Source organism: Ambystoma mexicanum, chromosome 9 (assembly GCF_040938575.1).
Source record: "Ambystoma mexicanum isolate Mex_15411 chromosome 9, UKY_AmexF1_1, whole genome shotgun sequence".
Lineage (NCBI taxonomy): Eukaryota > Metazoa > Chordata > Amphibia > Caudata > Ambystomatidae > Ambystoma > Ambystoma mexicanum.
This window is the reverse complement of record NC_090931.1, coordinates 323,046,666-323,062,698: the sequence shown is the minus strand read 5'-3', so window position 1 is coordinate 323,062,698 and position 16,033 is coordinate 323,046,666. Positions and strand designations below refer to the sequence as shown.

At 45.6% G+C, this 16,033-nt stretch overlaps 1 protein-coding gene across 3 annotated transcripts in view; it reads right to left on the bottom strand.

The window, feature by feature from the left end:
* SPNS3 (SPNS lysolipid transporter 3, sphingosine-1-phosphate (putative)) overlaps positions 1 to 16,033 on the bottom strand; it is a 635,482-nt gene that overhangs the window by 134,697 nt on the left and 484,752 nt on the right. For 2 of the 3 annotated variants that reach the window (XM_069614728.1, XM_069614730.1), the window contains one exon: positions 7,170 to 7,268. The exons of the other annotated variant lie outside the window; for it this stretch is intronic. In XM_069614728.1, the coding sequence (XP_069470829.1) occupies positions 7,170 to 7,268 (99 nt within the window). The remainder of the gene's footprint in view (positions 1 to 7,169; positions 7,269 to 16,033) is intronic. 3 annotated transcript variants of the gene reach the window in all.

Below are 16,033 nucleotides of genomic sequence, written 5' to 3'. Positions count from 1 at the left end.
GAAGATTTCAAGGAACAGTAGTGCACATGACATGGAAAACACGAGACTCATACCCATATGAAAACAACTTCCTCAAGACCTATCTGAGTTATCACAAGACCAGTTTACATGCTGAAGCATTCAGATACATAACAAGTGGCCCTGCAAAAGGAGAAACAAAGAAGGTAACACTGCAGTATCTACCATGTGATTGGTACGCCACTGAAGTTCCAGGTAAACAAGGATGCTGGGAGAGGCCGCTACTGGCGATAACAGGAAAGGTGTATCTGGGCAGCAGCTGGGAGATAGGAGTGATTGGCAGCAACATGGTAACAAAAGAAACTATCTCAACCATCGAGACACACAATCATCGATGTTGGACGACGTGGATCAAGTATGTACCAATGCTCACGTGGGTAGAAGAAGATGAAGACCCAATAACTATACTACCATTGACTGCGCCCAAAGTATGCTACCAGCATAAAGGAGAGGTGGACGTAGGATATAACACCAATTGTGCAAGCATGGTGGAGTTACCTGAGGGGGGAGCGGGAACAGCAGTAATAATGGACCATTATTGGGCCTGCGGAGAAAAGGCATATCATACACTGCCTCCCCTGTGGAATGGTGTGTGCACAATGGTACACGTCAATGTACCATCACTAGTGGTACCTAAGAAGAATGTCGATGTGGCGAAATTTCCTAAAATGGATGAAGGGGATAGGAGAAGAAAGAGATCTGCACCACTTCAGAAGGAGCAAGAGAACAGGACCAACAGCAATGATACTGTCCTAAATAGGAGAAAAAGACAAGGAGAGCCACTGACAGGAAATTACCTGTGGGGAAGGTCGGAAACGGAACTAACATCAATACCGCCAGAACACAGACTATTCAGCAGAGCAGCAATGTTTTTCTCCTCAATAATACATCCGGGACTGCAGGCATACGCAAACGCAAAATGGCTCCAAATAACCAGATGGGAACTAATGATGACCATCAATTCAACAGTAAATGGGTTCAACGCAATTAAAGAAGAGCTGCGAGCTGTAAGGATGGTAGCACTCCAGAACAGATATGTATTGGACCTTCTCACAGCAATGGAAGGAGGAGTTTGTGCAAAGATAGGACAATCTTGCTGCACGTTCATACCTGCCAACGATGCTGACAATGGTACACTGACAGAAGCAGTTTCACAATTGGCCCAGATGCACTCCAAAATGATGGATGAAAGTAACGGTGTAGACAAGGATAAGAGCTGGTTTTCACTATTATGGTCATGGATGCCATCTTGGCTGTCAGATGGACTGAAAATAATAGTGGGGTGTACTATTTTGGCTGGAGCTACTCTGATCATAATTAGATTTTGGAAGGCCCGGAAGGCACGCACGACTGACGAGTTGCTGGAAATGGTGGGAATGCATCCCTTAATGCCAGCAGATGACGGCCAGCATGCAGGTGTGATAATAGAAGAAAGGGAGAAGTTGCGCACCCAAATCATTACCAATCATCTAGACCCACCATCAGTGAAGATCGAGAACCCAAGGAACCCCAGGAGCTACATAGGAAGATGGGTATACTGTACTCCTGGAGGAACATGTGAATATATGTATTGGTCATTTGAAGATCATGTTAACCATTATGGACATCTCGGAGGGATAACTAAGATATGGAGGGTAAGAGGAGATAACGAGAAGGATATGTTTGTGGTCGACAAGTCGACCAGAGGGGGGACTGAAGTGGGAGAATGGAAGACCAGGCTCCCGTCCTTCACCTCTCGCGCTTGGCCTAGAGGGTCACGGCCCAGACACCCGCCGCGAGAAGAGTTTGTCCATTTACCAGACGACCAGGTACCCTGGTACAGGAACATACGGATGTGTCCATCTGCCTGCCCAGCAGCCCGCACTGGCCATGCCGACACCTGCGGCTCGGATCAGCTAGACTAAAATCCACACGTCGTTAGAGATGCCATGACGACCTAGACAACGGGAAGCACATCTGTACAAATATACACACTGAACATTTCCACACCAATCTACACGAAGAACATACTCAGTGCTCTGACGTAGGCGACAGGCATATTCACGGACGTGCATCTTTATTATTTTTACATAGGCTTTCAGAATGCAGAAACGCAAGACGCGTCATGAACTCGTCTATAACGCTTGCTCACGCTTCTCTTGAAACCCGTTACCACCATGAGAGGTATAATGGAAACACGATACTGGTCATGGAAATATATGCTATTATAACCTAAAAGCACCTATGTACCAAACAGACTACTTAAGCACCAGGCCCGAGTAGGCCTCAAACAAGAGCTTCCGTGGACATTAACAAAGCAAGAGTCAGGTTGCTGATCCTGCAGAAAGAACCCGGTGGAGCAACCAGCCAAGGTCGCAATGTTGCAAACCCACATCCAAGAACAAATCATCAAAGGCACGATGTTGCAACCTCGTACTCCGCGCCTCAACGATAAAGGCACGCCGGCAAATTAAACCAGACGCGCAGTAGAAAAACAATATTAATTGTGCAGAATTCTGCCTCTTTCACGGTCCCTCCCCACGTGACCAAGCCGAACCTGACGAGATGCCAAAACCCAGGAGAGAAAAGGCGTCTGGGTCCCTCACTACGAGACACAGGCCGATACACTTGAAAGGCTCAATGGACATCTGCTACAGTGGGAGCGGTCAGCCTTCCACCTATGAATAAATCCTCACATTGTCTGCACGTACCCATATTGAAACATTGTTGCAATCACAGGTGCACCGAGAGCTGGGAACAACGGTGGTCCCAGGCTGGGAGGCTCACGAGTGCACCAATCAGAACATGGGGCTCTTATCTCAGACGTCAGTAATATTAGCCAATCCTCAGGAGTCTTCATGTAACAATTCTTATGTATCTAATTGTAGGGACAACCCAGATATACCACCTGACTACACCTTGTCCACTAATATCATTCTCTATATGTGTACTATACTAACCCTACCACTCGAGCAACCAATTAAGAGTGGCGATAGGTTTTTTGTTAACTTTCTGAAGTGACGCAAGTAGCGCGTCATAATGCAGTAAAAAGGGCCTGCGAGCCCCACGATTGTGTGTGTGTCAGGACGAACGCGTACGCTCCTTGACCCATCCCTGCCGTTTTGTCTAAATAAACAGCAGAGTCACCTTGCTCCTTGTGTGTGTCTCATACTCTATCTCATCTGGGATATACGGGAGGAGTTGGGGCCTCCCTGCCCGGAGGTCTGCGGACGGCCCGGCCGACCCCGGCAGAATTCCCCCCCGACACCCCTGATCTGACTGGATCAGAGTACTTCACAGAGAAAACAAAACACCCTGTAACCTCTCTAGCAGTACAATAAAGAGTGGATGACGTCTGGGCATACTTGTGTCAGTTCACTTGCTCATTAGCAAAACAAAAAGGTAATCGCTGGAAGATATTTGAATTAATCATAACCACGGGCATAGCTCTGGGCAACCCTCCGGGACATCGTTTTTCAGCCTGCCAAGCCATTAGAGAAGGGGAAAAACCATATGCAAATCAGGCTTGGTCATACCCCAAAAGGGGCAGTCCAGCCAAACTGCTAGGTCACATCCCTTCTGCACGAGACCACAAGCATCCCCAGACATGTTTCAGCATTGTTGGGCATCATCAGTGACGAGTAGCTTGGGTCTCTAGGCCGGGCAGACGCGGGACCCACGTCTGGGCATACCCGTCCCCCTTGGGGTGACTTTAGAACTCTTCCAGATCTGGGATGAAGGTTGGATGTGGTAATCACTGTCATATCAGATGGACAAGACGATCTAATCAGACGTTCTGAAATCATAGATCCTGATGAAGATGACAAACATCAGAACGTCATTGAAACCAGTCGACCACCTGAAAGGACGATATCCTTAAGAAACTTGGGATACAGGACTGAACTAATGTAGTGGAGGACATACTTTCCCCTTTCATTCCTTCAAAAGAAGATAATCGTTTTTATTTTTATTTTTATTTATAATTGGTTTCACCTCCTAAACCCTGATTGGGTGTCAACAAAAGATAAAAAGAAAAAACATGTTTTGGAACAGGGTGCCCTAGAGGCCCAATTGAACATACACTCATGGTTTATTAATGTATTTACTATGAATGGGCAACCTCTTGCCCACGTAGAACTCTATTTTTTGAATTTGCAGCATATGGGCTGACTTACGAAGAAACATTTTTACGAAAAAAACGTTTTACTTGATCTACATACCGCGAACACACTTCCTGGAAGGTGAATAAAAGTAACATATGGCTAGGGTGGCACAAGGAAATACTTCCTCCAGGAAATGTTCACGGAATCTAAGTAGATTTGGCTCATTTGTGGTGCCTTTGCTTTTTTAGCTTCTGAGAGAGGCTCTAACTGTATACCTTGTAGAGGCAGGGACAGCTATCGCCTCTCCTTTCCTATTAGATAGGCGGCCCATCACTGCTGACGTAGGGATAGAAACCCTACACAGGGAAAGGGTGTTCTTCTGCCTAGGGATTCTGGTAGCATATACATTAATTGTAAGAAGAAGTAAAAGATAAGAAATAAATGTCTCTCCCTGAAAGTGTTTTTTGTGTGATAGAACAGATACCTTAGCTAACACTTAAGGTTATTTGTTATTCCCAAACAGATTCCCTGATTGTTTTTGTGCCAATGAGATTAGTCCATCTCCCTCATGCTGAAAGAGCTGCAGAGAGGCCAGCGGTTATGTTTAACGAAGTCAGCTCAGATGTAACCACAAAGGCTGTTTCTTTCAGCCATAGAGCATGTGTGGGAAGTGTGCCTGTTCAGCAGAACATCCTTTCCTGCAAAGAAACCTCCTTTACTTGCAAAATGCAAAAACCAGGAGAGTTCAGCCTTTGCAGATGTCAGTTTGCTGCGACCCCGTGTGAAGTCGTTGCAGCCAGCCCTCAGGGTGGACTCAAGAACACACCTGAAGCGACATAACCAACCGTTACGATGCACATGAAATGCCCAGCTTCTATGTAGTACATGACACAGCCAGATCTCTTGACGCACATGAGACTCCATTTGAGAATAATACCCTGTCATTTATATGGAAATCCTTGAGAGAAAACAAGACAACAATAAAACCTGTATGATTTACATGAGCCATTATTTGAAGGTAAAAAAGAAACAGCCTCATACTGTACACAAAGCTATATCCTGATGATGCAACACCCATTGTTTTCATTAAATGAAACTGCATGTGAAAGTTCACCCCTCTGATTTACAGAGGAATCCACATGAGGATACAGTAACATGGCAACAAAGCCCACCTCCATGCTGTCCATACAACTACATCTAAGGCTACTGCATCTACACATATCACGGAAGGCCCCACTCCAGACTCCAGATTACAACCCTGTGATTTATATGGGAGTTCATCTGAGGATTCAAAAACAAGCCAACCAAACCCATGTCCATGCTGTCCATACAACTACACCCCCCTCTTGTGTGTACGTGTAGCACCTACAACACCTAAGCCCCCTGGCATAAGGGCTGCAGCCTGAAGATCAAGAACACACCCAAAGAAAGATGAGCACCTCGCATTGCTTTCACTGTAGCTTGTGAAAATGGTGCTCTGTTTCTTGCATGGTTGTATGTGTATCCTTTTGTGCTGTACTGTGTTGTACCACCTTTAGTTGCTAACACTGCAATTCACAATCATAGTACACAAGCGAGTAAACATGATGATTGGGACAACCAGAAACCGAGCTGCCAGGGTGCCGCCTGCAATATGTGGTACCTTAGAGCAGAGGCCTTCTTCGACCATGCTGTCCTGCACATCACACCGCTGCCTTTTCTCTTTTGCTTGCTTTCCGCCCATCAACCTTTGACGTTAAGAAAAAAGTCCAGGGACCTACTGGGACACAAAATACACACGGGCCCAAAATCAAAAGTCCCCCACATCCACAATCACATGTGTAACTACTTGCAACAAACTGTGTAGTACCTAGTTATGTATTGTTCAGAAAATGTGTAGCAAAGGGCTGCACAACAACTTGGCCCACATGGGCCTCAAAACTGACACACAAAATGGCCTGCTTGCACAGCCCTTCGGGTATTGCCCTCCTGCCGTTTAGTTCAGTCTGTGCCTGACTCAGTCTGTTTTTTTTCTTTTATTGTTATATGGTTAAAAAAGGTTAACCTTTAACAAATGCATAAAAAACAAAGAGTTAAAAAAAACACAATAATTACATTAGTCCATAATTCATAAAAGGATACTGGCATCTCTAGGGACATGATAGTTGTATTCCCCTCTAGAAACCAAGAGAAAGCTAAAAGATCTACACGATCGAAAAAGTAAGATCATACAAAAGGTTTAATGGAAAAAGGCCAAATTTTCTGTTCATTGCAGAGGCCTGCGCCGCCAACATTCTAGCCTTAGAGGTCAGATGGCTCTGCAGTCTGGATTTTATGAAGCTGCTGCATGTCTGTACCTCCTGTTTGGGGGTTATCCGTCCAGGTCCCCGAGCCCTTTGCTGAATTCTGCTCATCATCAGGGGTGTTGCTAGGTCTGGAAATGATCGGGGGCTACGCTAAGGTTTGGAGTGTCGGGACTCGGGGCTAGCTAGCCTTTTGGTTGTAATCCCTGAGCTTCTATCCGGGGCTACAACCAAAAGACCAGGGGCTATAGTCCCCCCAGCCCCCCACCCCAGCAACGCCTCTGCTCACCATGCATTTGGCAGGTACCTCACACCCATTTGTGCAAAACCTTTCTGGGTAAATCGATATAACTTCTCAGATAAGTTCAATGTATTTATTTATTTATTTATGTATTTATAGCAGCGTCTAGGCGCTAGTTACAGTTACAGGAAGGATACATGTTACACATAGAGACAAGACAGTAGCAAGTTACATAGATACAGGACGGTTAAGTGAGGTACACAACAGTAATATGAGTCAGCAGAAGTATCTTTAAGGCATGTCCCGTTTGCTGGGTTCATAATAAGGCATGGTGGGTGTCCCGGATCACAGCAAAATACATATAGGGTATGGTAAAAATGTGGTCATAGGCGCACTCTGGAAAATCGCACTCGGGAGTGGTGGGGGGCTAGGGGCTACATCAGCTGTGTGAGGCAAAGCATAAATGGGAACAATAAGAATTGATTTGTAGGCTGTCAAACTGTTCAGGGTTATCAGGTCACTGGTAGATCGGGGGACGGAACTTACAATTCCTATGAGGTAGGGGCTCCCAGCATCTCCAAGCAAGTGGCCAACCATGGTCTGCAAGGCCGCCGCCGTGGACCGACGGGTGGGAGTCACCACGTACTGCAAAGGAACAAGAGAAGGAGATGAACAGGCAGTTTAGGGACCACCCCATCCCAGGTTAGACTGAACAAAATAGACCAAAAACATGCTGAAAGCAGAAGACGTGGTAGACATTGAGGAATTCAGCAGAGTGGACCTTTTCTGGGTGGATGGAAAGAAGTCGCTAAGGAAATGGGCCTTCTTAACAAACACTGTGCTTTCTCCGACGACCACACCCGTCAATGTGTGTTCCTTCTGTTTAGCCCTGGTGATTTTAACACATCCTCTTTGCTCCTAAGTGCGTCCAGTGCTGGGACGTCTTTTCCTGTGACATTGCGTACCATGATCCTAATGTGGTCAGTGAGGAATACAGCATCACAGGGGAACTTTGAAAGAGCCTTTTAAACATCCCTGGGCCGGCTGGAAGAAAACAAACCGCCCAAATGAGATCAAGCAGGCACTCACTTTCTTAGCACTGTTTCCTTAACTTAATCAAGTTTGCGATTTCTATAATTACTCAGGCGGTGCATGTCTGAACTTTTTCTTATGAACTAATATGGTTTTCTAGACATGGAGCCCAGGATTGGACTCCACACTGTAATTGTGGCTTCAGGAGAGCCTTGGCCAACGGACTCGCCTTTGCATGATGCTCTTCTGTGCTGCTGCTAAGTGCCTTTTAATATCCTGCTTTACTTTACAAAGCTTTGTTAAAAATCTGCTTTACAAAATAAATAATTCATGTCTTTAATGGACGTTGAAAATGACTCCTAATTACCTTGTACGTTTACACTGCATCGTATATTTACCTACCAAGGCTTCTGTCCAACAAATCAAGATCCCGGAGAATGCATCTGCGGCCGGCTCTGAATCGCCCATTCGCAAAAGGACATATGAAGGTCGGATTTGCATGGAGAACGAGCAGGAAAAGAGAAAATGCAAGCAGGGGAACAGTGGCCGGGTCGGATGGGTCAAGGAGCAAGGCTTAGAAATGGAGAAATAATGTAAATGGAGTTGGGGACTGCAGGACCCGGAAAGTTCCTGATAGTGGAAGGGCAGAGCCCGGCCACCCATCACACACCATCGACCACAGGCATAGATTCAAGTGGGCCGGGACTAGCTGGGGCTGAGCCCCAGCAGGCTCAGAAATCCTGTTCTGAGGCAAGGCACACTAATCTCCCCTGGCAGCCCCGGCCGATACAGGATAAGGCTTTTTTTCTAAAGCCTGAACCTCTCGCTTAAGTGCGAAAGCTCCAGAGCTCAGAAAAAAATGCCTTTAATCCACAATGGTGGTGCCGCACCAGCGAGGCATCCCTTCAATCAAGAGATGCGTGTGGGCATGTGCCAGCATTATTGAAGAAAGGTTAGGCTGCTGGAAGGAGAGGCCTTTTTTTCTAAAGCCTGAAGCTCCCAATTATTCGCGGAAGTTTCAGGCTTTAGGAAACAAAGGCCTCTGCTTCCAGCGGCCTCAACTTTTCCGCCTTATTGGTGAACTGCCCGTCCCCAGCCTGGCGAGGGGCAGTGGTACCATTAAGGCTGAAAAGGCGCTGTCGCCAGCCAGACAAGCCTTTAGCAAATAAATGCAGACCTCAGCACGCTCTCCCCCAAAAGGCTGCCTGGTGGGGATGCCTACACCTGCTGCAACTTCCGAATTCTGCAGCATGTGTAGCATGTGTGTTTGTCCTTATGGTGCTCAAAACTCCCCGGTGTTATGGTCTCTCTCAGTTGCTAAACAGGTCGAGTTTAACTCTTGTGCATTGTCCACCGGGCCCTTTATGGGCAAGGGCCAGAACATCCACGTGAGAAATATGCCCCCTATGTCCCCCTAGGCATTCTCTTCGCCCCCAGGATGCTCGATTGATTGTAGTTCCACGGTTCCGGCTTTCCTGGGTTGGTGGACGTGCCTTTTCGATCGCTGTTGCTAAGCTGTGCAATAATTTGCCACCTTGATTTAGGGGTAACGAAAATCACGATCAGTTTCGACGTCTATTGAAAACCGTTGTTTCAATTTTGACATCAGCCTTTCAGTATTCCTGTTTTTGGTTTAGTGCCAAGATGCCTTTGGGCGAACGTGCGCTGTATAAATACATGTAACATAACATAACAAAAGGCTGGACTCCTTCTTGGCAGCTTTGTCTCATCTCATGTTAAAGTCTTTCCTGGGCATATGAGCAGCTTATCATGACCCATATTGTGCCGAACTTTGTTAAGGAACTGCAGCTAAATCTTAGCCTAATTACTATAAAATGCTGGAACCTTAACCTTCCCCCACAGGCTTCCTTGGCCAAAGTCATTCTTATCATAAAGGTTTCATAAAGAAAAGTTTATTTGAACCACCTCCCCAAACTGCTAATTATATGCTATGCTCTTAAGAACCACATTCTAATTATTATCACAACGAAAAGGTTTTTTTTTTAATGGTGTCATTGACAATTGGTTGTTTTTTGGAAGTGGGCACCCATTTGTGTTGCACTGTAATTTCTGGAGTGTGCGGCCAGCTCATAAATACAGCGTTGAGGAATTAATAAGCCGCCAGAACCTTCTGGAAGTTCCCCACCCCCGGGTATTTTCCATCTATCCTTCCACGTTGTGTAAACAAATTACATGCTTCAGATAGGACGCTGAAAAGTATGGTGCGCGGCTCAGTCTGAAAATGTAAATAGCTGCCAGCCTAGCTATAATGATACGAAAAATGAATGTGCTACTTTGCGGTAATGACAGCTTTGGACTAATCTCCCTCAATACGTGCATCAATCTGCCCTGTCTCTGGTGGGATTTCAGGGCCTACCTTCATCCTGTTATTTGTGGAATGCTCTTGGCTAAGAGATCCAGTTCAACAATAGCGCACCCCTTTCATGAGCCCTCACAATATCTAACCCCAAAACCCGCCCACCCCCATTGTCCCTGTTTCCTAGGAGTGCTACACACCCTAGGGCCACACAGTCTTTAGATCACTTGGCTTCTCACGGGATTCCTACTAAGTAGGAGTCCTACAAAAAATCCAGTCCAATTTTACACATAGCTCCTCCACCTTTTCTTTCTCATGACTTCCTAAGTGCCTTATCTATCCCCCGCCCTCATCCCAACTACCTACCCAACTCTGCCCTCCCTACCACTACTGATTGTTCTATCAGACTCCTCCTCAGCCTCTGTGGTAGGACAAAGTGATTTGATGCCATAAACTATGGCAGGAGGCGCTATACAAATGCAAGATAACATAACAAATGACTGGGCCTGGCTGCATTAGAAGGGGGCGTGAAACATTCTAATCACGAGCCTGCCAGCCTGGAATGCCGAATGAGAATTACAAATGTAGGGGTGCGGTGAGGAAATATTAGGGCACATCAGAGCCGGTCTAAAAGTGGGTGAAATTCAAGGGGCGGCCTCATGCATTTCACTGAGACCTGCTACGTGTGAAGTAGTCCAACAGGACACTGCCACCACAACAGGGATGGGACCAACAAAAGGACCCTCCCTTGAAGGCTGTCCCCACACAGAACCCCTCCTCCCAGCGTAGGCTTTTACACTCGGAAGTCCCATGGACCACTAGACGCAATGACGGGTCAGAAAAATGCACTACATCTTCCCCCCTACACCCGGCGTGCTTGCAGTACGAATACTGGGAGTGGGACATTTTGCCGCAGCATATTTGGTCGAAGGAGTATTCGTTGCCGGTTTTTGGACGGATTTCATCACAAATGAATGGGAGGCGGTGGGATTGGGTAGTAAAAATGGTGGGGGGGAGTAGTGGGGCCGTGGGGGTTTCCCCTGCATACGTTTGTGTTAAAATGTCTCTAAAAAATAATATTTCAATGGAATCTCCCTCGACCAAATAATTTCGAGCAGATCACATAGAACCCGCTTACTTCATGAAATCCCATTCGGGCCAGCCTTCACGGCTTGATAGGAAGATGTAATTCTTGAGTAATGGGGCCCGGTTGCCAGAAAGGGTTGTATGTGGTGTGTGGAACATTAAACCCGTTATCCGTATTCTACTTCCTGTGTAGCTACACTATACAGTGCAGCAATGTCTTCTGAGTTGAGAGTAGTTGGAATCTGAAGAAAGCTGAAAGATAAGAGCGTCATGAGCTCAATAGCCCAATGAGTTCCACGCTTAGCGACTAGCTCTGGGAGGTCTGTGTGCAATCCCAATTTACAGGCCCAAGTCCACTTTATTCACCATTGATCGACGAGTTGAATACCAGTGAAAATGTCTACCAACAACGCCTATTACTACAGCGCTTGGGATCTGGCATGAACTGCTGCATGAATCGTGATATTCATATTTATTCAAAATTCCCAGTTCTTGCGGGAGTGATCTTTCACTTTAGGGGGAGCACTGCATGATATGGATACTAAAGGGGCTTGACAAAAGTGGGGCATTATTTAAGCAATAGAAACTGAGGAGGGGTGTATTACCGGTCTGTTAATGCCCTGGCATGTCAGTTACAGGCCTGAGCGAAGCAAATGCCTTAACGATAGCCCTGGGGCATTACCAGACCAGTAATGCCCCCCTCTGAGAGCCGGCACGTTGTACCAAGCTACTAATAGTTTATTTTTCTCGAGTTGAGAAACAACGTGTTAATCGTTTCTCAACTTGAGAAAAAACTACAAAAAAAAGTCAGCCGCCATGGATTGCGGAGAAAGGAACTACAGGCAGTGCCTTTTTCCTTTGCATGACAGCCATTCGCACACCGGGGGCGTGCCGGGAACATTAGTGTTTCCAACGCTGGAGAGGGACGAGGCAGGAAAAGGTCATTGGGGTGTGGGTCGGGGGGTTGAACATATGGAAAAGGGGGGTGCGGGTAGGGAGGAACGGGCTGGTGATGGGGGGGAGCACACTTACCTACTACCTGTCGAGGGAAGATGGCCACCTCCTGCTCTGGGGCGGCTCGGAGCGGGGACTTTCCTGGTGTGGTAAAGACCCCGTTCTGAGCCTCCTCATTGGCTGGGAGGCCGCCACACCCCCCTCGCTTGGTACTAATGATATCAAATACACAGGTCCTGAAGCCAGCCTGTTCAGTGGGGGGTTTCTTGTGGACCAATACCTGGAAGCCGGCTCCCCAGGTTAAACGTTTGGAGCATAAGCACTTGCTTTTTTTTGCTTTTCTCTAGAGCAGAATATAACCAACTACTGCTGGGTGTTGTGGAAGCCCCATTTCGGTCAAACATTACAAAATGGGGAAAGGAGCTCAGGATTTATAGCGCAGCCATCGAGGGTAAGAATCACAACTCATTCCATAAACTCTGTATCAGTGCGTGTGCCTTTTTTAACGGCATTTGCTCTAGGGTAAAAACCCAGGGCCCTCAAACGTACACAGAGTGACTATCCATCACACTTAGCCCCGAACATCGGTTTCGTCTGACCCAGCCATCAGCGTTGCTCAGGCTTAGTTACTGCAACATTGTCTAAATGCCCCTGGCACAAAAGCAGGTCTACTGGCCTAGAGGGAACTGAGGGGACTTCCCAATGGGCCTAGGCCCTTTTTGTCTGTTTTCTGGGGGCACTCTGGTTTTCTTCTCCTCTTATCCACTTTCTCATGCACCCTGCATGCTTCTTTCCACCTCTCCTAATCTCATATAGCCCTTTGAAGTAAGGACTTTGGTATAAATCTTCTCGTCTGTTATTTCACTCTTACAAACATTATGCCCGTTTTTTGCTACAATTTCCTACTTTTAAGTTCCTGTAATGGGAAAAAATTGCTTTGGAATTCACTATTTTGGCCTATTATTTCCAAATGTTCCTGTGGAAGAACCCCCTAAATCCTGCTATAGGTGCTGGCCCTGTTAGCACAGTATAACATATGCAACCACTTTAAAAACATTTCCAGGGCCTATTTTGGATCCCAGTTCAGAGTTGGGTGCAAAAAGGTTACCGTTGATTCAGAATCGAGAAACATTGATGTGGTGTGTGAAAAAAACAGATGTATCCCGCCACTGACAGCAGTTTGGGTTGCTTACCACCCAGCAGCAAATAGAGCTGAAGGCAGTATCCGTACCCCGGCCACTATATCTGGCTGTGCTGGCTCTGCCTTATGCAACCCGGAATTAGAAGCGCTCCAATTCGAAAACAGGTTGATTGTCTTGAGAGTTTACAAGCAAACATGGAAGAGACATACTTTTAGGTATGGGAAGTGACTGGTACTAATTCACGTTGAGGTAGGCACACCCTTTTTTCGCCATGTAAACAAGCATGAGCAAAGCCAAACGTTTGGGCTAATGGTGCGAGCACATCAGTGTCCAATAAGTGCATGGCAAATGTCTAATATGTATGCACAAGCCAAAAGTGTTGGATCTGCCAATGCTTGTTATTAACAGGACATAGTGCTCATAAATCGAGTGGCTGAAGCCAGACCTGCTTAGACATTTCTATTACGACAATAGCGCGTATCCAACTCCAGTTAAGTAGTTGGGGCTCATTAGGAGTTCCCCGATCTGGAAAAAATTCCAGTGATTCCGGCACAAGCGTTTTTTCCGAACTGGGCAAACACAAGTTTGCCGGTGGGGGTACAGATCTACTGGCAGGTATCAGCTGCCGGTAGATCTGGCCTCTACCGGCAAATAAATGCCAGAAATACTGGCACTGGTACTAGTGCTACCGGTGCCAGTAATTCCGGCAATCCCATCTCATGGAGTCCAATTGGACTCCACTGAATGGGAATTTACCGGCATCTCAGGCACCTATATACTGGGAAATCAGGCAGCGGAGACGGTACAGGCAGTTTCCTGGTATCCCGCCAGTAATTCCTGTAAACTTGTAATAAGGCGCATTAACTCTCAGAAAACTGCTTTAAGAAAACACTGGCAGGCACTTTGAGTGGAAAGTTTGATGGTAAGGCTTGATTTAAAGAAGTTCAAACAGTTCCCATGAGGAAGTGTTTTTGGCAGGGTGGGGCAGACACTAGGTGGGAATGACCATAGGGATCAGCTAATACATCAAACAACTCCTGCAAGGTTTGTGTCCCTCCTCATATGCCACTTCTCCCTATCTGTACTCAAATGCAATAGTTTGGGCTTTAGCGCCACCTACTAGCCCAAACTAAAAATGTGTTTGAATGAACACGGGTACCTATTTTTCGGGACTGTCGAGATAATCAGCCTTCAAAGGTTCTGTTCTAATTATTACTTGAAGTTGATCTGCCAAGTTTTATTGTAATTATTTGTATTCCCCTATATCTTATTGTCCTGTTGTTTGACGTCATTGTACTAGCGCCAAGAAGCTCAGTGTTCTTGGTACATGGGCGCTCAATAAATAAAGCTAAACTAAACTTCATTGGGCCTTCAGGTCAACACAAAACATTCATTTTCCGATGACAAAGATAGACGTGGACAAGGACCCCAGCTGCCTGGTTAATTATTTATGCAGCCCTCATAAATATAGAAACTGTCCCTCGCCCCTGGGCAGCGTATGAACTATTTAGCGCACTGGCAGTGTTTGATGTTTCAGGATGATGACAGGCGTGAAGAGTTTGCGATTAATGGCAGGGCTACATATTATCTCGCATTGTACTCAAGCACATGTGCGTTGCATCACACATGACCCCCCCTCTCGGATGGCGACTTTGCGTCATGTATGGATGAACAAATACATTATAAATGCGTACATGCAGGACACCGGAGGCAGTCCCCCATTGGTATTTTTGAGGGCAGAAGAAAGTAAAAAGGTAGTGTGCTCCCGCAGATTGAATTGATGAGTTAGTTTGTCATAATTCCAGTATCCCAAACCCAGGACGTCAAGGTCCGCGGCCAGAACCGTATCAATTAAACCACTCGAAAACATAATGGAAAGGAGTATGACAAATCCAAGTGAGATTCGACTTTGAAGGAAAATTTACATTCAGATTATTGGGTTTAAAAGGTGTGCACTTTTTATACTTTGCACGAGTTGTTTTTGTGGTGTTGATGATTCATTTTCTGAAAAGCAAATGTTCATACGTGTCTTGCACGTTCTTCCAATAGGAAAGGTTCATTAAATGAACTTTGCATATTTCATTTTTAGATATGTTCAATTCCGGTGGCGTCACTTCTCATTCCATATGTTAAAAAGTCCCCCCATTGTTTTCGGACTTGTAGCACAGTCAACCATACAGCCATAAGAACAGATTTGAGGTTGCAGAGATCTTGGATATATTGTAAGGAAAATAATCACTCAAAATAAAGCCAAGGCAGTGGCCGTCTTTGAATAGGATTGATTCATTTAATTGTTCATAAGACATGAAGTGTAAAAGTAAAAACATGTCTATGAATACTAATTTAATTTTTATTATTTATTTGCATTTGGTGAAATGAAAACCTTTAACAAAACTTCTGATTCAAATTTCAATTTAAAACAGCCAAATGATAAAACAAAGAAAGAAAATACTAATTTAAACATAGCAAACATATTAAAATTGAAACATTACTCAAAATCAAAGTAAAGAAATAAAAACAATCGTTTACAGTTACTAGACTCCCATGATGTTTATTTCCTTAATTCTAGCGATGCCTACGTCCGCCTGCATGATCTGCGTTTTTTGTCAACTAGGCTATTTTTACTTTGAAAACTCTGAATGTGTGCCTTTGCATGTAATGAATGATGAGTACGTTGTCTTCATGTTACCTCTTGCCTTATTAACCCAGGCTGTTTTCTTTGTCTAGGAGCGGCCCTTTGTTTGGACTTTTGCAGGCTGGGAGTTCACCTGGTTTATCTTTATTGTGCAGTGCATTGGATTATATATTTTTTCAGACTTGGCAACTTTGATAAATATACATTTGTCACTGTGGTCTGTGTATATATAGTTACATTTGTG